Source organism: Squalius cephalus, assembly GCF_949319135.1.
Source record: "Squalius cephalus genome assembly, chromosome: 17".
In the NCBI taxonomy this organism is placed as follows: domain Eukaryota; kingdom Metazoa; phylum Chordata; class Actinopteri; order Cypriniformes; family Leuciscidae; genus Squalius; species Squalius cephalus.
The window spans coordinates 2,611,281-2,633,262 of NC_137138.1; the positions used below are offsets into that span (position 1 = coordinate 2,611,281).

General features: G+C 37.7%; 1 protein-coding gene across 1 annotated transcript; it reads right to left on the reverse strand.

Moving 5' to 3' along the window:
• Positions 1–19,999: 19,999 nt before the first annotated feature.
• LOC307144738 (vitelline membrane outer layer protein 1 homolog) lies at positions 20,000–21,089 on the reverse strand (the record flags this gene model as incomplete). The annotated part of the gene is made up of 5 exons (XM_079847300.1): positions 20,000–20,081; positions 20,158–20,339; positions 20,540–20,653; positions 20,776–20,885; positions 21,084–21,089. 4 exons carry the CDS (start codon positions 21,087–21,089, stop codon positions 20,159–20,161), a joined length of 411 nt encoding a protein of 136 aa, XP_079703426.1. The 3' UTR covers positions 20,000–20,081; position 20,158.
• Positions 21,090–21,982: the final 893 nt, after the last annotated feature.

Genomic DNA, 21,982 nt, shown 5'->3' on the forward strand with positions numbered 1-21,982 from the left:
TCGCTTGATCAAGATCGGCTCACGCTGCTTTGGTCCAAACTGATAAACAACGGACCGTCAACCACACAATACGGAGTAGCGCAGTTCCGTTCCGCTTACATTCCGTTTGCCATTTGATGTTGGGCAATGTTGTGGTCGCGCCAGCGTCTCTTACATTATGAGCGCGCTTGCCACGCCTACATTTGAAATAATGAAATTTTGGTCGGCAGGAAAAATGGTCCCATGAACGTTCGGTTTGAAAATGCGTACCAAACACCGAACCGAATTCGGCTAGGTATACATCCGCGCTAAAATATCAAGGTGAAAGTCATCATAGCTTGCGTAGTATAGACCGAGCTCCCAACCCAACTTTGAGAATAGATTAACAGCGATATTTTTTTTATCGTCTGATAAGAGTCTCACGTTAATGCAGCACGTTAACGCCGATAACGACAGCTCAAACTTAAACCTGCTTGGGAGCAGGCTTATTTCATGTAAACAGGATTAGACTGTGGCTTCATAAGCGGAGCTGATACGGGAAGTCCAGCGCTGCACTTTCTGAGATATATATTTTTTCTTGTGACTCGTGAGATTGTCGTTTACATTATTAATTTGTTGGAAACGCACATTTATTTTCGACTTGTCGGAGTCTGGCTTTAACTACAGCACAAACTGTTTGCATTGCCCTAAGATTATTTGCGAGTGGCTCTTTCCTTTACACTATTGGAGATGTGGAGAACTTATAATAATAATAATAATTTGTTACATTTATATAGCGCTCTTCTAGGTACTCAAAGCACTTTACATGAAAGGGGGAATCTCCTCAACCACCAGCATCCACCTGGATGCGACGGTAGCCATATTGCGCCAGAACGCCCACCACACACCAGCCTACTGGTGGAGAGGAGACAGTGATGAAGCCAATCACCATGGGGATGATTAGGAGGCCATGATGATGCTGGGGTTACACCCCTACTCTTTTTCGAAGAACAACCTGGGATTTTTAATGACCACAGAGAGTCAGGACCTCGGTTTAACGTTTCATCCGAAGGACGGAAAGTGGAAAGTGCTGTCTGTCGTGTCATTTGGAGTTTACCTGGCACTTATAGGATTAAAAAACAGTTTTAGTTTTTTTTTTGTGGCCAAGCCACTTAAGACCCAATGTTGTAAAGGAGTTTTTTTAAGCAGTTTTTTTAGGCTATCATAATTTTTTATGAAGATCATGCAATCATGACCATGCCGATAACAGTATGTGTCACTCAGGCTTCACTAACGTGATTGGTACCAGCTAGACCATAGACTGCCATCAAGGTCTTAATGAAGGGGATTATATGAACAGAAAGGGGGTTCACAATGTAAATGTGCAGCCCAGTTACTATTGTGATTCTTATTATTCCAGTAATATTATATCAAATAAAAAAAGGCAGTTGACTAAAAGCAAAATGGCCAGGATCTGTGCATGACTTAAAGGCCGTGTTGCAGGGTAAATTTTTCAACGAATTTGTGCAATTTGCTTGTTGGTAATAAACATTTAAACTGTTATCCATTGTATTTTATGTTGTTGGGATTTACAAAACGGAATATAATACGAAAAAGTAGGTTCTCTTACAGCGGTTTGCAACGATTCTCCTTTCCCCCACAATGCAGCATTACGTCACCTTGGGGAGAGAATTTACCAAAGCCCGCCTTGAGAGCGACTAGAGACGAGTGGTAGAAAAGAGTATTCAGATTATAGATTAATAGATAAATACATAGATATAGATAGATAGACAGACTAGATATAGATAGACAGTATAGAGAGAGATAGGCAGACAGCCAGATAGCATAACGTTAGCATAGATAGCTAGCAGCTAGATAGATAAATAGATAGAAATATATAGTAGGTAGATTGACAACTGGTCGCGGGGTGAGCTCCTCGACTAGCGACCAAAACGCACTCGCTTCCCTACAGCACAATAAGCTTTCCAACAGTTTCCATGGGACGGCACCGGCGCCCACACAAGCACCTGCCAAACACAGCGACAGACACGCGGCGGCTACGTTTACAACAACATTTTCACCGGAGGAAGAGATAAACGCTTAGAAATGCCCATATAGCTAGCATGATGCCTTCTATTTCTAGATGACAAAGATTACCAGTACTACAACACTATGACAAAGGTTAAAGGTTAGCTGAACTAACGTCATGATCAGTGCCACTAGATATAAAGAAAACGCTGATTTTTCACTCTGTGCTATTCAATGACAGTAAAAAAAAAAAAAAGTGTCGTTATTGTGCACTGACTGCTCGTAGACTGCTCCAGTGCTCATTGCTGCTTTGCTAAATGATAGCAAACTCACCAGGACACTTTACCAACTCTCCACTCATTCTCCATAGTTCTAATACAGCCTGAGGCTACCCTCCCCAAGGTGACGTCATCACCAAATTGCGTAAAAAAAAAACGTTAATACCAAAACCGTAAAAAACTGGTCTTTAAGACCATTTTTGAGACATTTTAAAAATGATATACATATCTTGTGTGATTTATGTACCCATTAATCGACAGTGGTGGTTAACCTGCAACATGGACTTTAAGAACTTAAGATTTCAGTGTCTGAAAAGTCTGAGGGTTGCACATCTGACAGGGCCTGTGACATTGTTGCATGTGCAATATTACACAAATTTGCCAAAAAAAAAAAAAAAACTTTTAATGAAATGTTTAATAAGACACAAATATGCTTAGTTCCTTGAGTTTATTTCAATTGTTCTTTGTAAAGAAAAGCCAGTGGTCAAGTGCCTGGAACAAGAGATATTAGACACATGCCTCATGCAACAAATAAAAAGGAAAAGTAGGCCTATGTCTCCTCTGTGTGTGCAGACTCTTCTGTAGGCCTTTCTGTAGATGTGGAATCCTGCAACTTATATTGCAGCCATAAAGCATACAAGTATAAATTAAGTAAAGTTATTTATGTACTTGCAGGTAGGCTAGTTCCTCCATATGACAGTTATCTGAGAGGGTTTATTCACTGTCCAGTGCAATGGAAACAAATAGACATTACAAAGTCTTATACTTTCTTTCCTTTGGAAAGTTAGAAAATGTCCACTTACTGCACATATTTCAGCTCCACTTTCTTGGGAACAGATACAAGTGTTGGTGTATTATGTGAAAGTGCACAAAAGAGGAAAACACAATGTCATTACAATGAACTACACTGGGGAAAAATGTGATCAATAACTCATGGCAAAATATTTTTACATTAACATAAGTTTATCAGTTCTCACTTTCACAAGTCAAAGCAATTCATCATTACTCATCATTAAAGGAGAACTTGGTAACTTTTTTTACTTAATAAAACGGTCTAGAAATCATTTGGATGGTTAAACAACCTGTTCTGGTGATATTGGTGACTTTCCCCGCTCCCCCCAGCGTTCCCAGGCGGAAAACCAACCTTGCAACTTGGCCACTACCGTCCCGGCAAGATAGAAATTGGAAGTCTCGTGAGAAGCGAGAACTAGAACGAGAACGAGCGCGAAACACAAATTGCTTTACGGCAATTCGACATAAACACACACACGCATGTATGATGCATTACCAGATTACCCACCTCGGTAGACATAGCTCCACGCGATACAGTTGGCTTGCTCCGATCAAAACAAATGCACATGAGCAGCGGTAGAGAGGGGGAGGAGGCCGCCGCAAGTGAGTTTTTTACGACTGTGTTGTGAAATATACGCCCCCCCCCCACAGCTGTAGGGGGAGCTCGTGGGGAAAACATGCGACAACTAAAGGGAAAATCAGCGAAGAAGTGACTAGAGTTCGCTAGAGTTACCGAGTTCTCCTTTAAGATTAACCGTTGAAATGACTATACAGCCTTAATTTAATGCCCCAGACAGCAAGCCAACATTGAATAAACATTGTTTTTCCATCTGAATCATCATTATGGTTGATGTTGAAATTTCAATGCAAAATAAATGTTGAATCACCATTACCATATCGATGAAAACCTGATGTTATTAATGTTGATGGCAACAATATTGGAACAACATTGATCTATAGTTATCTTTATGATTGATTAAGCATTGATATTTGGTTTACCGGGCGATCGCTGAATGTGTTGAAAAGTCATTGATTTATAGTTGACCGGGAAATATGATTGAAAATCCATCGATTTTTGTTTGACCGGGAGATCAACACCAACGTAGCCTACTGCACCGAACACAGCTCATTTCTGGACCTTGGCACAAGCGTACAGGTAAGCTTGCTTAATGTTCGATATGAATGAATTGTACCAAATCAAATACTGTTAGGTTGATCGTTAACATGATGGTTAATGTAGTAACCGACGCAGTGCTGCAGTCACTGAAATAGATTTTTGTTTTACCAATGTGTCAAAATCTGCCAAAAGTACTTTGTGGTTCTCTTCTAGGTTATAAAGTTAGCAAAACCTCACTGGTCCAGTCTATTTTTGTGACAGCTAGCTCAAAATGCATGTCTGTACCCATTGCTAGTGTCGTGAAATCTATTAACACAGCACCGCTATTTCTTCTGACCGCCGGAGAACACCGGCGGAACCAACGCTAGCATAGTGCTCTATCTAGCGCTACCCACAGCAGTGACCGCGGCGGGCCAGAATTAGCCTACACAAAAGACATGGTTTACCTTTACTTTATTCAATGCAGAACTGTCTCGAGTTGTAACGTTAACTGGAAATGCCGATTAGACCATCTCGTCGTAATAGCCTACAAATCCAAAATATGAATAATCCTCGAGCAGGGCTGCGATATGCGTGCGATACAGTTTTGTAACTCCCTTGTGTTTGTTTTCAGAGATGATAACAGTCGTTTTATACTAGTGCTTATGCGATATCATGATTTTTGATGATCTTCTGCACCTTTTCTGAGCGCGGGGAAGCGCGCGCACCACGCGCACACTGTTATTATACAGCGCCTGACAACCAGGCCTGGCGGCGTCAAGGGGGGGCTTAGCCCCACATACTTCATTTAGAAACAATTAAAATGCCTCGTTAATTTTAAAGACATAGCCTTATTATTAGCCTGTTTTTGCGGTGAGATTTATGCATATTCCTCCATGCACCCAGTATTTAAGCAGAAATTAATGTGCAATTTAGTCAACCAGAAAAATCTTTTGTCTATGGTAACTCTAATCAATACATTTACTATTTAATTAGTTATACGTATCCAGTTATTTATATTTAATTTGTTGAGTTAACAATTAGTTCTGATTTAATAAAATAATAAACATGATTTTTTACTTGTATTCTAGATGCCTCAACGTCTTACAACGGCAAACACTATGACTTCGCTCAAGCTGTACAGAAGTGGCTGCGCTACGCCCCAGACCGAGCGGCTGCGGGAGGAGCTGGAAGACGGAAGACAGACGCAGCAGGACTTAGCACGTTAAAAGAAAAAGAAAAAATGAAATAATACAATAAAAATGATTGTTTAATTTTTAAAGAATGCGTGGGGTGTCATTTGTGCTAGTCTAGGTTATAGCCTAAAGGTATAGTTTCTATTTTCTATATTTTGCTAGCCCATCCTGGCTGTCGATAAAGCAGGATTATAGCCTAATAATAATGTTTTTAATATTATATTAAAATTACAGACCTTCAGATTAAACCTGTGGTATACTAAAACACCATTGAAGTTTTGTTGATATGCTGGGATTTCAACATTGTTTCAATATCCATTGTAATCGAAATACCATTGAAATTCTATTGATCTCTAGGTATGATTTAAACGTTGTTTCAATGATAATAGAGGGTGCAACATGATGAAGAATCAACATCAGAGTTCGACGTTGATTCAATGATTTTATCGTTGACAGTGGGATGTTGATTTAACATCGTTTCAATTACTATTTGCTATCTGGGGCAGCAAAAATGATTTTACAGTGTAGGCTACTAAGATCTTTTCTCTTTTTTTTTTATCAGCCTTCTTCTTGGTTCCTTTTATAAACAGACAACCATTTATTTAACAGTGCCTTTTATAAAAGAGACTATAATATAACTAAAAATTACCATTATGTAGAATATTTTTGTACTTCAATTTTATTTGTTCCCATGTTCTAGTGTGGTGACTGACATTACAATGCACAAAGTAATTATGCAATTATTAAAATACAAAAATATAGGCTAATAAGTGATAAAAACATCTTACATGGTCACTTCTAACGGATTTAAATTGTCTGCTACTTTTTGCCAGCCCTCTCTCCTGGCTTTTGCAGACTTTGAGGTGTTCCCTGGCGTTTTGATTGAACATTAAAATTCTGAATAAACCTTGGCTATTAGTTCTTGCTCTGCTGAGGAGAGAAACTGTGCGCGCTCTTTGGCCACGCTGAGCAGCCAATAGCAGTGTTGCTGTTCAATGTTTCTAATATCGATACATATCCCCTTTTAACCAGCGCATGAACGCGCAATTATCTCAGATAACTCAATCCAGCGATACTAATCATAACCGGGTCTATTTAAAATCATAATTTTCAAGTCTATTTAAAAGGATGTTGTGGTCGATAGTTTCAAATGCAGCACTAAGATCGAGTAACACTAAGATTAAGCAGAATCATCCACAATGTCCATTCCACCCAATCATAATACACTGTTAGCCCTTGCTGTAAAAAAAGGCCAAATTCTGACAATATCATACCATATTCCATTAAAACAGTAATATACCTTAGAAAACAAAACTAGCCTACAGGAATATACTGTGAATTAACAGTGCTCAAAATCGACAATCAGAGGCTGTTTTCACAATCACACCCTACACCCTCATTCACTATTCCCTACATTAGTTCACTAATATAGTCCCCTTGAATGAAAAGAAGTGAGTGAATTGAGAAACTGATGAACACTGATAAGCAGAATCACTGAACGACAGAGAATCAAGAACAGAAAAAAGAGAAACACAAAAACTACAACTGACTTCCAGTAACACTGAGTGTGAAACCAGTTTACAAACCAGTTTACGATTATTTCTTTCATACATGTACAAAAGTTCTTGTTGAGAATTAACAGAGATTTAGTTAATAATAAAATTTGTTGTCACCATGATGGAGATCAGTATTTGCTTTAGTTGGTCTCTTGTCCCTTGACTTCTTATCATTCATCTCTCTCTGGCTGCTGTAACAGCGAGTTTATAAAACACATTTGCTATGGCACGAAAAAGTCAAGAGGAAGATGATCAGGTGTTTTTGTTCTTTTGTGATGATGTTACAATCATCCTGGACATGTCTGATTTTCAGATTATTCCTGTATATATATTCATTGAATTTATAAATCTGTGTATCTACAAAATGAAATCAATATTTCTGTAATCAGGTCTTCTGAAAAATATCGTAATCATATAGTGCATTAAATTTTATTTTACTCCTGCTTGGCTCAGACACACAGATATCAACAATCAGCATATGAATCTCAACAATGGTGAAAAGTTTCATGTCGCAATGCATGCTGGGTTCCAGGATAATATAAAACTCCCAGCATGCACTGCTGCATGAATAATAAAAAGAAAATAAATATTGTCACCATTGTTGAGATTCATGTGCTAAATTGTGATATCTCTGTGTTTCTAAAACATAGTGTAGCTCTGTTTTTTTTTTTTGGTTTATGCATGATGTGTTAAAAAAAATGAGTCATAGTAATTTATTGCTGTAGTTTCACAGTAGTGCTAATGTAACACTTTTGATCGAGGATAAAACTCTGAACGATTAAGAAATAATTCCTTAGTGAATGAACAGGCAATATGATGATTTTGTCATCATAAGCATTACAACCGCAATCATTCATAAACTGTGTGTGCACAAGTGTGACTTGCAAAAACAGCTCAAGCAGCAAAACAAAGATGAATGTTTTAGCATCAGCATCCCAACTAAAGCAAGCACTGATCTCTATAATGGTAACTTCAAACAAACATTTTCAATAACAACTTCTGTATGACAGAAATAAAGTCATACTGGTTAATAATAAGTGTAATAATGTGTAATGGCTGGAAGTCAGTCGTAGTTATTGTGTTTCTCTATTTTCTGTTCTTGTGTTTCTCTTTTCTTCAGTGATTCTGCTTATTAACAGCAGGTGTTCATCACTAATGCTCAACAATCACTTATATTCTCTTAATTATCTCACTGCAACACTGTCTCAATGTTACTTTTTACTCTTTGTAGTGTGGATTTCCCTGTGGGGTTGAAAGGGTTAACAGTGTAAGATAAAAAGACACACCCACAAAATGTATTTTAACAGTAATAAACTGTAAGTTATAAAACAGGTATATACTGGCAACACTGTTGCCAGTAGTTTACTGTAAAATTAATTTTTTGGGTCAACATTGTGCAGAAGAGTAGAGCCTGTGCTTCAGTCTGGAGAAGATCTACAATCATTGATGATATGCTGCATGTTGCTTTATTTAACAGGCGGTGACTGTGTAGTTGCTGGTCCAGTGGAAATCTTTTTATGTACAATAGTTTTTTAGTGGTCTCAAATGAAAGAAGTTCACAGTAATACTTTGCTCACATTATTAATGCATTATAAATTTTAGTTAATACATTTAAATGACAGTTGGTCAATTTAAGGCAGTCGGTTTCTGCAAGTGTAATTAGTTCATTTGAATTAGAATTTAGTGCATTTTTACAGAAACAAACTAGATTACAGTAAAGAACTGTACGATAAACAGTATTTTACTGGCAACAGTGTTGCCAGTATTTTACTGTAAAAAAACCCGGTAAGGTCTAACAGTGTACTCAAAGATCAACCCCACCATATTTGGCATATTAAGAAATATAATACCAAGGAAGAGAGATCAGATGTTTAAATGTATGTGCGTGTCTTGAGTTCACGTTTGGGTGCGAGTGTATAAGTGTGTTCAACCTAGTTCTTGTTTTGTCTAGACGTGTCCATGATGTGCAGATAACAATGAAAAGAAGTTACACAAGAGCAGTCTTACACAAGAACAGTCAAAAGTGGAGCCTAAGATATAAGAAAATAATAACAGTGGCCACTTTAAATGAATTCTGGTTGGTTTCTAAACTAAAACTGAGCCCGGGTTCAGTAAAACTGAGCCGATCAGAACTTCTTCAGACGGGTTAATCAATTTTATGATGTCCTGGTTCTACCCAATGAGCAGCTAGGAGCACCGAGTGCACACCAATGACCTGTACGTCACGTGAATGCACAAAAATACAAACATTGATCCAATTAAAATATATGTTTATCTGTCAAAAGTGTTTAAAAGTGTCCTTGAAAACTTTTTTCCTATGTAAAATGTCGATAAAATATTTTGTGACTCCATCATCTTGCAATAGATGAGGAGAACTCAAGAGTGCAAACAACACAGTGTGTTTCTTTGCAAATATAACAAAGTTTATTAGACAACATTCAAAAAGTAGTAATCAGAAATGGCAAAGAAAAAAAAAAGAAAAACAAAACAAAACAATTGTAACTTGTCAACAGGGTTTCCCAATCATATACAATGGCAATTGCTTTGCAAATAAATCAAACAAATTTTCACTCCAAACTCCAAAACAAAAGTAATCACCAAATAAAACCACTAGAAATTGTCAGATGCTGGCGTGCTAGTAGACCGGCATAGTTTGTCTTTTGGATGGTAGTATGATCCCAGCAAGACCACAAAAAAAAAAAAAAAACTTGCTTATGTTACATATTGTAACGGTCACCAGCGGGAGTGCCCATTAGAGAGCCACCAGAGGCCACTCCACATCGGAATATCTACATCTGTCATTCCCTCACAAACTACATCTCCCATAACTCTCTGCCTGGACTCATCCTCCCTGATTGCATCCACCTGTGTCTCATTATCCTGTTTAGCTCAGTGGGTGCTTCTCGATATCCCTCCTCGTCTCCTCGCTCCTCCGTCCTCCATCCTATGACCCGGAAACTGATCGAGTTCAGCCATCTTGAAGGACATATCAATTCTCTAATTGCACTGTGAGGAGTCGAGGATCGAGGAGTGAGGAGGCTTCCAGAGGAGTTATGAGCGAGGATACACGGGTGTATTCTATGCGGAAGAGTTTTATCGACTAAACGTGACACACGTATAAATTCTCCTCCCCCTTCACATCGGTCACAATAATTTTAATTTATACTTTACCTTTTCATTTTATATAAACCACACATCTCACATATTTCAACAGGGTATCTTGTCTTATTATTATTTATTATGAATTTCTTAAATAAACCAACTTCAACAACATAAGGGCAGATCCTCTGAGCACTGCTGATGACGCGATGAAGTGACGCTCGAGTGAACAAGTATTCCAATGTATAAAAAAAAGTTACATTCGATTCCTCCGTCCTCGCGTCTTTTCCTTGCAGCCTTTCCTCGCATCCTACAGGGGGTGGAGCTGAGACGCGAGGAAAGGAAGCGAGGAAAGGAAATGAGGATGCACAAATAAGAAATGAGAAGCACCCCTGGCCAAGATGCAGCATAAAAAAACATAAAAAACAATTTCCAACATATATAAACAAATACATCAAATACACATACATATATATCACAAGACCCTGTGTGGGAAAATGCTTAATACAACTTTATGAACAGTTAAAATGACCAATGTTTACCTGCTCTACATTCTTCAGAGTTGAAACAAACTGTCTATGAGAAATAAAGGTAGTCATTTTCAACGATTTCTGAAGAATGTTCCAGGCAGAAGTTGCTGCAAACATAAAGGCTTTTTTGCCTAATTCTGTTTTGACACGAGGGACCAACAAGTGTAGTACATCATTTCAACGTAATCCATAATGGCCGTGATTTCTTGTTAAAAGGACACTCAAATAGGTAGGAGCTAGTCCAAGAAGTGCCTTGTAAATGAAACATAGCCAGTGAGTGTCAGCATACATTCAGTTTTCAGTGAATTTGTTTCAGATATATGGTGCATAAAAACTGAATGCTGTTTCTCCATGTTTTGTTTTGACTTTGGGGATATAAAAGTAGCTGGCTACTGTCCCAGATGACCTGAGAGGTCTGCTCTGGATGGTTCATAATGCATCAGAAGATTAGAAATTTACTTTGGCCTTAAAATGTTAATTAATTTAATAACCAGCTATAGTATTTTGATATGAATTCTTTGACAGACAGATAGCCAGTGTAAAAACCTCAGAACTGGAGTGATGTAATCCACTTTATCTGATTTAAAGACACTGTTTATTGCAGCAATCAGTCAACAAAGTACAGCAATTGAATATACAGAACACTTGTCACTGACTACCATTAAATGTCTTGTTACCAACATTCTTCAAAATATATTTTTTTGTGTGTTCAACAGAAGAAAGCCATACAGGTTTGAAACCAAGTGAAAGTGAGTAAATGCTTACATGATTTTTTTTTTATTTTTTTTTTAAGTGAACTACCCCTATAAGTATCTTTTTATGTTCATTAGAGTTATATGAGTAAGTGATAAAGAATGATTTATAGAGATAGTTCACTTTGAAATTAAATTTTGGTATGTTTTAGCTTACCTTAAGGGAATTTAAGATGTTAAGAATTTAAGAGGTCTTTGTTTCTGAAGTAGTTTCAATTTTGATATTTTTAGGTCAAACTGTTCTTGCCTGTCAGTCAGTCATATAATGCAGGTCTATATGGTCACTACCTGAAAGAGCACGATTGTTGTCACAATTTGTTATGATTTCTCTTACATTATGAGCGCGCTTTTTGACGTGCCTACATTTGTAATTAAAAAATTTTGGTCAGCAGGAAAAATTGTCTAACGAACAGTTCTGTTTAAAAATCCGTACTGAAATCGAACCGAAAGCCTCGCACAGAATGGTTCAATACGTGTATCGTTACACCCCTAAAATATATGTATATGTATGTATGTATGTATGTATGTATGTATGTATGTATGTGTGTGTGTGTGTGTGTGTGTGTGTGTGTATATATATATATATATATATATATAAATATAATTAGTGCATCACCATTATGCTGGCAAAAATTTTCAATTATTTATATTAATTTATTAATAATATTGATATAAATTATTGTCTATATTGATATAAATTATATAGTCTCAATCTATATTCCGTTAACTCTATATTGGCCAGCTCTAGTGTGCATCCTAGCAAAAGTGAATGACTGTAATTAGTTAAAAATGATTGTCAACAATGCCTTTCTTGAGCAATAATTTTTTTCTTTTTCTCATTTGGCAGACGCAGTGATGACCAACTTTCCTTCGGCGACTGAATGGGAAATAAAAAATGCAATATCTGGTAATTTAAACAAGCACCAGGGAGAGCAGGGGGTGGTGGTTATGGATATAAAGCTAACAATTAATTCTTAAAAATTTTAGTATCTTAAGTTGTTTTACATATTTTCCAATATTTTATTTGTTCATTTTTATGTTTGAATGTTGTCTAAGTTGTTAATATAATTGTTCTAAATAAATCCCTTTATAATCAATTAGTTTGGATGGATTTTCATTTATGAGAACCTGTTATATTTGAGTGAAAAGAATCCTTATGCCTCATTTTGTTGTCTATTACATGTATATGTAGTGTAATTGATGACTAGTCTATTCTTGGGCTATGGTTAGACGTCTATTAGATTTTCAGTGACAGCCCAAAATTAGCCTTGTTTTAGCCTAGACCCATATTGCCTGTCTATTAGACGGATATATGTAGTCGTTTAATAGCTGTCTAATTGATGACTAGTCTATTTTTGGGCTATGGTTAGACGTCTATTAGACGTATAAATATAGTCATTCAATAGCTGTCTAATTGTCTATTTTTGGGCTATGGTTAGACATCTATTTGACGTATATATGTAGTCATTCAATAGCTGTCTAATTGTCTATTCTTGGGCTATGTTTAGACGTCTATTAGATTTTCACTGACAGCCCAAAATTAGCCTTGTTTTAGCCTAGACATCTGGGCTATGTTTTGACGACTATTAGACGTCTATTAGACGCAAAATTGCTTGCTGGGAAAGGATACAATGATGTGTCCTATAACCACAACCAGTGAAAAAACGTAATGCACAATGATACACAACATCCAGTTTCTTCAAACATTGGGCAGAAGCATTCATATCAGATCACCATAATCTAATATTGGAAGAAAAGTGGCCATCACCAGGTATTTTCTAGCGCGAATGGTCGGATAAGCATGATTTTGATCTGTAAAGATATTAGGGATGGGCATTTTTCAAAAATATTGCATTCGAATATTCGGGCTCATAAAATTCGAATATTCGAATATTCGTTTATTTAAATGACATTTAACGAAAAAGACGTTATTTTTTTAGTTAATTTTTTTTTTTTTTTTTTTTTTTGTCACCATTTCTGAAGAAGCTTACGATTAGGCAATATACACAACAAGCTTACAATATATGTTAAAGTTTTCTTTTAATTGAAAACATTAAACAGTAGGCCTATGTGTAAACAAAAAAATATAAAGAACAAAAGGATATAAGCTCAAGCAGCGCGAACAGAAAAAACGCCTAATAAAGCAGAGTAGCCTAGCAGATTGCGCCAGTAACAGTTATCGTACAGAACGTACACATACACTCGAGTCAACATATGATTATCGTGTTTATATTGTTTCACGTTTATGTTGAGAAAAACAATAATATCCACATGCAGGGCAGCAGGCGCGCCGCCAGCAATTTATGCTCGAGTGAGAAAACGCGCTGCGCTGACAGACGTTTCAGAGAAACAAAGATAACGGTGTTCTAGTTAAGTTTCTTACAGCACTTTGTGTTTTCTGTTCTTAAACCTCTCTCTCAACGAAAGTTAAAGGAAGAATATGTCTCAAAATCATTTTGCTATTAGATAAGTTATCATCTCGGATCACTCGCACTACAGCTGCGCTTACCTGTGATGCAGTGATGGACAGCTGTCTTTCCTCAGTCGTCTGCTGTTTGGATTTCATGTGATTTCTCATTGTGGTGATGATATTATAACTCCAGATTAATTAATTAATTTGATCAAAAGTAACTCCATTTTGTAAAATCATTTAGTAACCTCATTTTCGACTAGTAATTCCAAACTTCGCGAGGCAGACGACGACATTATGATCAAATACAAACAACTTGTTAAACACGCGCCACAGTGCCATCCAGTGCATTTAATTATAACTGCGAGTTAGTGCTTGGGATTTATCAGGGATTCACTGCATTTACAACCCGCAAAGTATTTACGGCTTCATAAATTCGATAAAATTCGAATAGTATTTTATTTTTCGAATAATAATTACAGATCGAATATTCGAAAATTCAAATATTCGTGCACATCCCTAAAAGATATCCAAGCTTTATCTTAAGCTTAGAAACCAGATTGCTAACATGAGTTCTAAAACATCGTTTAGAATCAATGATTATACCCACATATTTATGACTGTTAACTAACTCAATTTCATTTCCTTCAGAAGTTGAGATGCTTGAAGAAGAAACTGGAAGTTGTCTTGAGTTTGTGAATACCATTATTTTTTACTTTTGTACATTTAAGACCAGCTTAAGCTGTTTTAAACGGTTCTGAACAGTATTGAATGCAGACAGCAAAAGTTCAAGGGCTTGTGCAGTAGATGATGCAGTACAGTAAATAACTGTCATCAGCATAAAAGTGATACATAGCATTCGATAAATTTTCACAAAGTTTGTTTATATCAACTGAAAATAATATGGGCCCTAATACGGAGCCTTGAGGAACCCCCTTGGAAATAGGCAAGAATGAAGACACAGAACCAGCCACCTGAACACTTTGGGTTCTACCTGACAAATAATTTGCAAACCAATCTACCGAATGCTTAGACAAGCCAATGCTCACTCACTAGACTATTCACAAGAATGCAGTGAATAACCGCATCAAACGCCTTCGAAAGATCTATAAACAGCGCAGCACATATTATATTATCCAATGCCCCAGCAATATCCTTTATCACCTTTAATGCTGCAGATATGGTGCTATGTTGTTTCCTAAACCCTGATTGAAAAGATATCTTTTTTTGTTTAAAAATTCCTTTAGCTGCTCACCAATCAGGCGCTCAAGGAGTTTAGCTAAAATACACAGCTTCAAAATAGGCCTATAGTTATTTAAAATAGATGGATCACCCCCTTTTAGTAATGGTGTAACATGGGCTGACTTCCATACTTTAAGGATGTCGTTTTCAACAATTGTTAAGTTAAAAATATATGATAAAGGCTCCGCAATAAAGTCAGCTGCTAACTTTAGAAAGCAAGGATCTAAATTGTCAGGACCAGCAGACTTTTTTGTGTCTAATTCCTGAAGGGCTTTATGGACTTTGTTAATTGATAAAGGAGAAATATAAAATAGTTTTTCTGAAGGTAAACATGGGTCAGAGGGGTTCTCCTGTACGCAGGAACCATAAGAAGCAGGACATAAGGATTCAAATAGTGATCCTGAAGAAATAAAATGCTCATTAAAGCAAGCTAACATTGTTTATCAGTCACCCTGCCCTTAATCAATCATAACATGAGGAGGTAGTTCACTACTGCTATATTTCCAAAAGAGGCTTTAATAATTTTCCAGAACTTGCTTGGATTATTTAGATTTTTTGTAGTTTCATTAACGAAATACTCTGATTTTGACTTTTTAATTAGAGATGTAAGCCTATTTCTCAATTGCCGAAAATAAACCCAGTCCGTATCGCTCTTTGATTTCCTGGCCCTTGACCAGGCAGCATTCCTATCCTTGAGAAGGCATGAAATCTCAGGGGAAAACCAGGGATTATTTCGGCCTTTGACTCTGAATTTACGTACAGGGGTATGCTTATCTATGATCCTAAGAAAACCATCATAAAAATAGTTCCAGGCCAATTCTACTTTATCTATAAGATAGATTTTGTTCCAATCAAAATGAAACAGATCATTTAGAAAGGCTTTTTCACAGAAATGCTTCATATCCCTTTTAAAAATAATCCGTGGCCTCTGTTTCGGGATTTTAGCATTCCTAACTGCCGCAATTATACAATGATCACTCAGGTCATTTGCAAACACACCTATATCTGAGAATTTGTGTGGAGTATTAGTTAAAAACAAGTCAAGTATTAGAAGACTTTTCAGGGCACTTGAGGTTTGGACGAGTTGGACTATCAATCAACTGAGTAAGATTAAAAAAAATCACAGACAGATTTAAAACTATCTGGAATAGAGGTCAACCAATCCAAGTTAAAATCCCTGGCTAAAAGTACCTCTAAAAATTCAAAACTCGATAGATGATGATTTAAAGAGCAAAGAGCCTCAGTACTTGCTGAGGGTGGTCTATAGCAACCGTCAATGTTTGCCCCATACTCCATCTTTATGGCTAAAAGCTCTAGCTGCTTACTAATGGTTACTGAATAAACAATGTTACAAGGAAAACGATTGTTTATATAAATGGCAATGCCACCACCCTTCCTAGGGTGATGTTGATGTTTACAACATAATTATTTGCACACAAAAAAAAGCAGTTAAATAAAGTATACATTCTTTCTAAATACATCTTCTTTTTTTTCATATATATATTTTTACTATATTAAAATTTTCTGGAATTCAATGTCCCACCTAGTATGCACACCTCATTTGAAACCATTTTACTGTAGCATTTTGGAGATACATCAATTTATTCGACTTTCGAGGCCTATAAAGTTCTCATTTCTAATAAGTAGAAAAAATGAAGGGTCAATTCTTATAGGGGACATCCCATATAGAATGCAAACCTCATATGTTTGAATTTTTACTGCAGTGTTTTGGAGATATGTCACATACTACTTCAGAGGCCTATAAAGACCTCATTTCTAATAAGTAGAAAAAACTAATGGTCAGTTGTTATAGGGGACGTCCCATACTGTGATGCTGCAGCAGAGACAAGGAGAAAACGGGATCCAAATGCAGTGTAATTTATTAAATAGATTCTAGACTTTACAAACATAGATTCCAGGAACAGTCTCTGGATCGGCAGAAGTGACGTGAACAGTCTCTGGATCGGCAGACGTGACGTGAACAGTCTCTGGATTGGCAGGGCTGACGTGAAGCATCTCTGGCTCGGCAGGGCTGACGTGAAGCGCAGGCTCGACAGGAATGTACTCAGGCTGGACGGACGGGACGTAAATTGACTCAGGCTCAGGGGGTAGTGTGAGCTTGTGGGGTTCTTCAACTACCAAGCCCACAGTAAATGATGAACCACCCAGGAGAAGAGCCAGGTTGATATACCCCTCTAGGGTCCATCCGGCATTATCATCCTGCATCAGAGCGATCTCCTCATCTAGCCCACTCCAAAATATGTCCATGAGCTGAGAGTCCTCTAATGATGCTAAATGACAGCATGTCAAATAGTCCTTAGCATACCTCTCGATAGGCTGGCCATCCTGGAACAGACAGGATAGCCAACTTCTTAGATCACCGTTGCTTACAGCTACTGGATCCATTTCGTGGTGAGTTCTTCTGTGATGCTGCGGCAGAGACAAGGAGAAAGCGTGATCCAAATGCAGTGTAATTTATTAAATAGATTCTAGACTTTACAAACATAGATTCCGGGAACATGACTCGGGACAGGACAACCAGGAACAACACTCAACAATGAAACAAGAACTCACAAAGACTGAACTCAAACACAGGGCTTAAATACAAGGACAAACAAGCTAAACAAGATAACAAGGGGGCGTGGTCCATCTGAAACACCTGGGGAGACTAATCAACATAATGGGGAACAGATGAACACGGGACATGACAGAGGAACACAGACCTGAATCATTACACATACAGTATGCACACCTCATATCAAACCATTTTACTTCAGCGTTTTGGAGATATGTAACATTATTCCTATTTATACACCTATACAGACCTCATTTCTAATAAGTAGAAAAAAATAATGGCCATTTCTTATAGGGGACGTCCCATAGAGTTTACACGCCTCATATCAAAACATTTTACTGCAGCGTTTTGGAGATATGTCACATTTTTCCTATTTATACACCTATACAGATCTCATTTCTAATAAGTAGAAAAAAGTATTGGTCAGTTTTTATAGGGGACATCCCATACTGTATGCACTCATCATATCAAAACATACTGTAGCGTTTTGGAGATATGTCACATTTTACTACTTTAGAGGCCTATAAAGACCTCAATTATAATAAGTAGAAAACACGAATGGCCATATCTTATACTGGACATCCCATACAGTATATACACCTCATATCAGACCATTTTACTGCAGCCTTTTAAAGATATGTTATATTTTACTACTTCAGAGGCCTATAAAGACCATATTTCTAATAAGTAGAAAAATATTAATTGCCAGGTATTATTCTTATAGGGAATGTCCCATACAGTATGCATGTCACAGATTGTGTTGTAAAACGCAGATGAACACGATGATGAAGGCAAAGGTGAGAGGCGGCTTAGCTGGAGGACAAAGAACCCGGAGAGAGCCATAAAAAAACACAGGGTGGTGCAGATGGTGGTGACAGCCAGGGGATGGCCTTGAGCAGGGAAGAGCAGAAGGAGACCCAGGCCACAGCCAGGACTGCCTCCCACGGTGGCGTCGCAGGAGGCAGTAGCCATGGAGTGAAGAGTCACAACGCCACCATGGGGACTACCGGAGGTGACGACGGTGATGGAGATGGAGCACACCGCGTAGCCAGAGAAGCGATGAGGTAGTGAGACACAAAGACCTAGGCGACCGTGGCTGGGACGCAGCGACGACCCCCTGAGGTGGAAGCAGGGATCCTGAGGTTAGAGGCTGAGCTGGATTTATAATACAGAGTTTTTACCGCTTCGGCGTAGCCACGTGAACCAGAATTATCCCGACAACGTTTTATCTGTACTGCGGTAAAGGGAAGGGAAGGAGGCCTTCACAGGGGAGAGACTAGTGGACACTTCAGGACTGCGTTGTCATCGCGTACAGGTGCTGGTCCTTCATCAGATCCGGATACGTAGACACCATCCTTCTTATGATGTAACAAGTACATCAGGGAGTGTTTCCGGTTCCGGCTGATCTAAACTATGCAGCCTAACATTGAGTTATAGAAGTCTATAATGTGTTATGTGTATGCTAGGTCAAAGATATGTCTTTTTAGTCTTTTTAGTCAAGATTTAGACCATACCATTGGACCGAGACAGCTCTCATTAGAGTCACAAGTGATTTGCTCTTATCATCCGATCGTGGTTGTATCTCGCTATTAGTGTTACTCAATCTTAGTGCTGAATTTGATACTACTGACCATAACATTCTTTTAAATAGACTCAAAAATTAGGTTGGAAATAGTGGCATTACATTAGCATGGTTTAACTTGAAAAAGATTGAATACACTAAGTCATACATTTAACTTAATACTTTTGTGTAATATCAATGTGAACATTTTCATTAGTATAAACTTAATAGCTTCAACAAGCTAGCTTGTTAACATACTAATTTGTTAACATATTAACAACAGTATGTTATACAGTAGCACTTGCTGTATGAGTGCAGCAATGTAAAGGTTTTATTTGCTCTCAAATCAAGCTCATGCACCACTTGTCACCATGATGGTAATTATCCTAAAACCAACATTAACAGAAATTCTTCTAAATTAGCATAACAAAACATTAATCACTACTAAATCTCCAACTTAACATTAATCTTGCACAAAAAAAACTTATATTACACTTAATTGTAGTATTTACTCTCCCTTTCGAGTGCCATTGGCAAAGCTTACTGGGAAATAGACATCCCATCTGTTTTAGTTCAAATTAAGTTCGTCTAAATTAAAAAAAATAATTTCATAAAACTCAAAACAATGAAACAGTTAAGTTTACTTAAAATATATCAGTTCTGTGAACTTGAAAGAAAAAGAAAGTGCTAAAAACTCATAAAAGTTAATTTGACTAAACTAATTGATTTAATTTAAGTTTGTCCTACTCAAACCAATTAATTATTTTGAGCGTTAGGGTTTACAGTGGATGTGAGAATGATCAAGCAGACACAGAGACTGTACCATAACATTTTCAAGTTTATTAAGGAAAAAGGCTCATTATTACACACAAGATTAAGCTAAATCATCCAGCTCCTTCTTTGATTGGTCAGTTTGGTTTATGGTTTATGTTAGTTTATCATAATATGAGGATCAATAATTTCAATACATTTGATCTTCTTGCTGTTCTTGTTGTCATCCTCGAACACCTGAAAGAAAAATCCAATTTAGTAGATCTGCAGTCACTATTAGTAAGATCTGAGTTTTTGATTGTGATCACATCACCTTAATCACAGCAGAACATGCGCACGTCATTGAGAGCGGTGTCGTCTCCTTTTCCCTGTGGCGCTTCTATCCGGGTCTTGATGCCGCAGATTCCTTTTCCCTTACAGGTTGGGCTCCAGTCGCCCCAGTTGCCCCAGTTTGTGCCGTCACCCTCCAGCACAAAACCCCCAGTGCAGGTGAACCTGGAAAAAATTCAGATGTGACAATATTATGATAAAATATGTAATTGTGATGTTGGATTGAATGTCAGTCACATGATCACCAGCAGCCGACGGCCTAATCACTGCAATCTTGAATAAAATAAAACCAGGATGGGTAAGAGATGGTGTAAGAGGTTTACACTGGGTAAGAGATGTTATAACTTATAGCACCACACACTCACTTGATGTTGTTTGCGGCCGTATCATCTCCTTTTCCTTGGGAAGATTCAACTCTCAGCTGGAAAGATGTCAAGAATCCAGAATGACACCATTTGACATCTGTCCAGTCACCCCAGCTGAAGAAAACACACAAAGAGGTTGCCTGATCAAATCAATTATTATTTTCAAGAAAATCCTGAAATTACTTATCTATCTTAAACACTTAATGCAAGAATTGTTAATAATCTGAGTCCATTACCTTCCTACGTCAGACTCAATTGAGTTGTAGTCACGTGAGCCTGGCCGATCGACACAGTGAAGACGAATCCCATTGAGCGCTGTATCATCACCATCAATTGGTCTTTCCACCTTAAAACAACAGCAACATCAAGACAATCTTCCACTTGAAGGAGTTAACTCTAACCCAACCCATAGTAACATTTATCTTCATGCTCTTTAGTATTACACAGACACTTAGATCTTAACAGGTGCAGTTCCCTGGAGAAACCTGGAATTAAATGACAAACAGCAACTCCACAGTTTTGATCCTTTGAAACACTCATTCACCCCCATATTAGCAAAATAGAGTCAACTTACCCTCAGACTAAACCCTGCGGCGTATCTTCCACTTGGACACATGCTCTTATATCCCCATGATCCCCAACTCATCCCGTTCGACACCGTCAGCTCAGATCTGTAAGGTCGGTCGACGCTCCGCTCATAACGATGTTCTGCGGGCCGACCGCTCACATGCCCAATAATGGCCAGCAGTGAAAACATCATGGAAAAGAAGTGATGCATTTCTACAGCACTGGCCTGATTGATAAATACTGATTGTTAGATTAATTTTCAGGTAGACTATCTACAGCCTGTAGGAAACTCAGAAGCGAAGACCAGGAGACTTGGTTGTATCTTCAGCAGGATTCTTTACTGAGAACACAAGCTGTCGGAAGCTGCAGTAATAAAGTCTGACTAAAGGAACTTTACATGGCATCTTATAGGCATTCAGTGGGCAGTCCTTAAAGGTGCTGACAGTCCTTAAAAGTGTTGACCTTACACACAGCCTTAGAGATGACCACTTAATCGAATCATCTAAAGACAATAGAGACTATAACCCCCGACTGAAGATAATGCCCCCCCCCCCCCCCCCCCCCCATTACATTGTGATGTAATGTCAGGATTTAGGATCAGCAGATCTTGAACATATCCTTAAATTTGTAACATTACAAGCCTCAGCTATCAGTGATCAGGTGGAAACAGAAACCTCAACCCTTGTGATGTGAGAATGATCAAGCAGACACAGAGAATGTGTATAGTACCATAACATTTTCAAGTTAATTAAGGAAAAACCCTAGTGAAAAAAGTATACTTCATTGTATTTGAAATATATTCCCTTTTTCAATAGTAAATTGCAAATATACTAACAAAAATGGTACTATCTTTAAATATATTAAATGTATATTAGC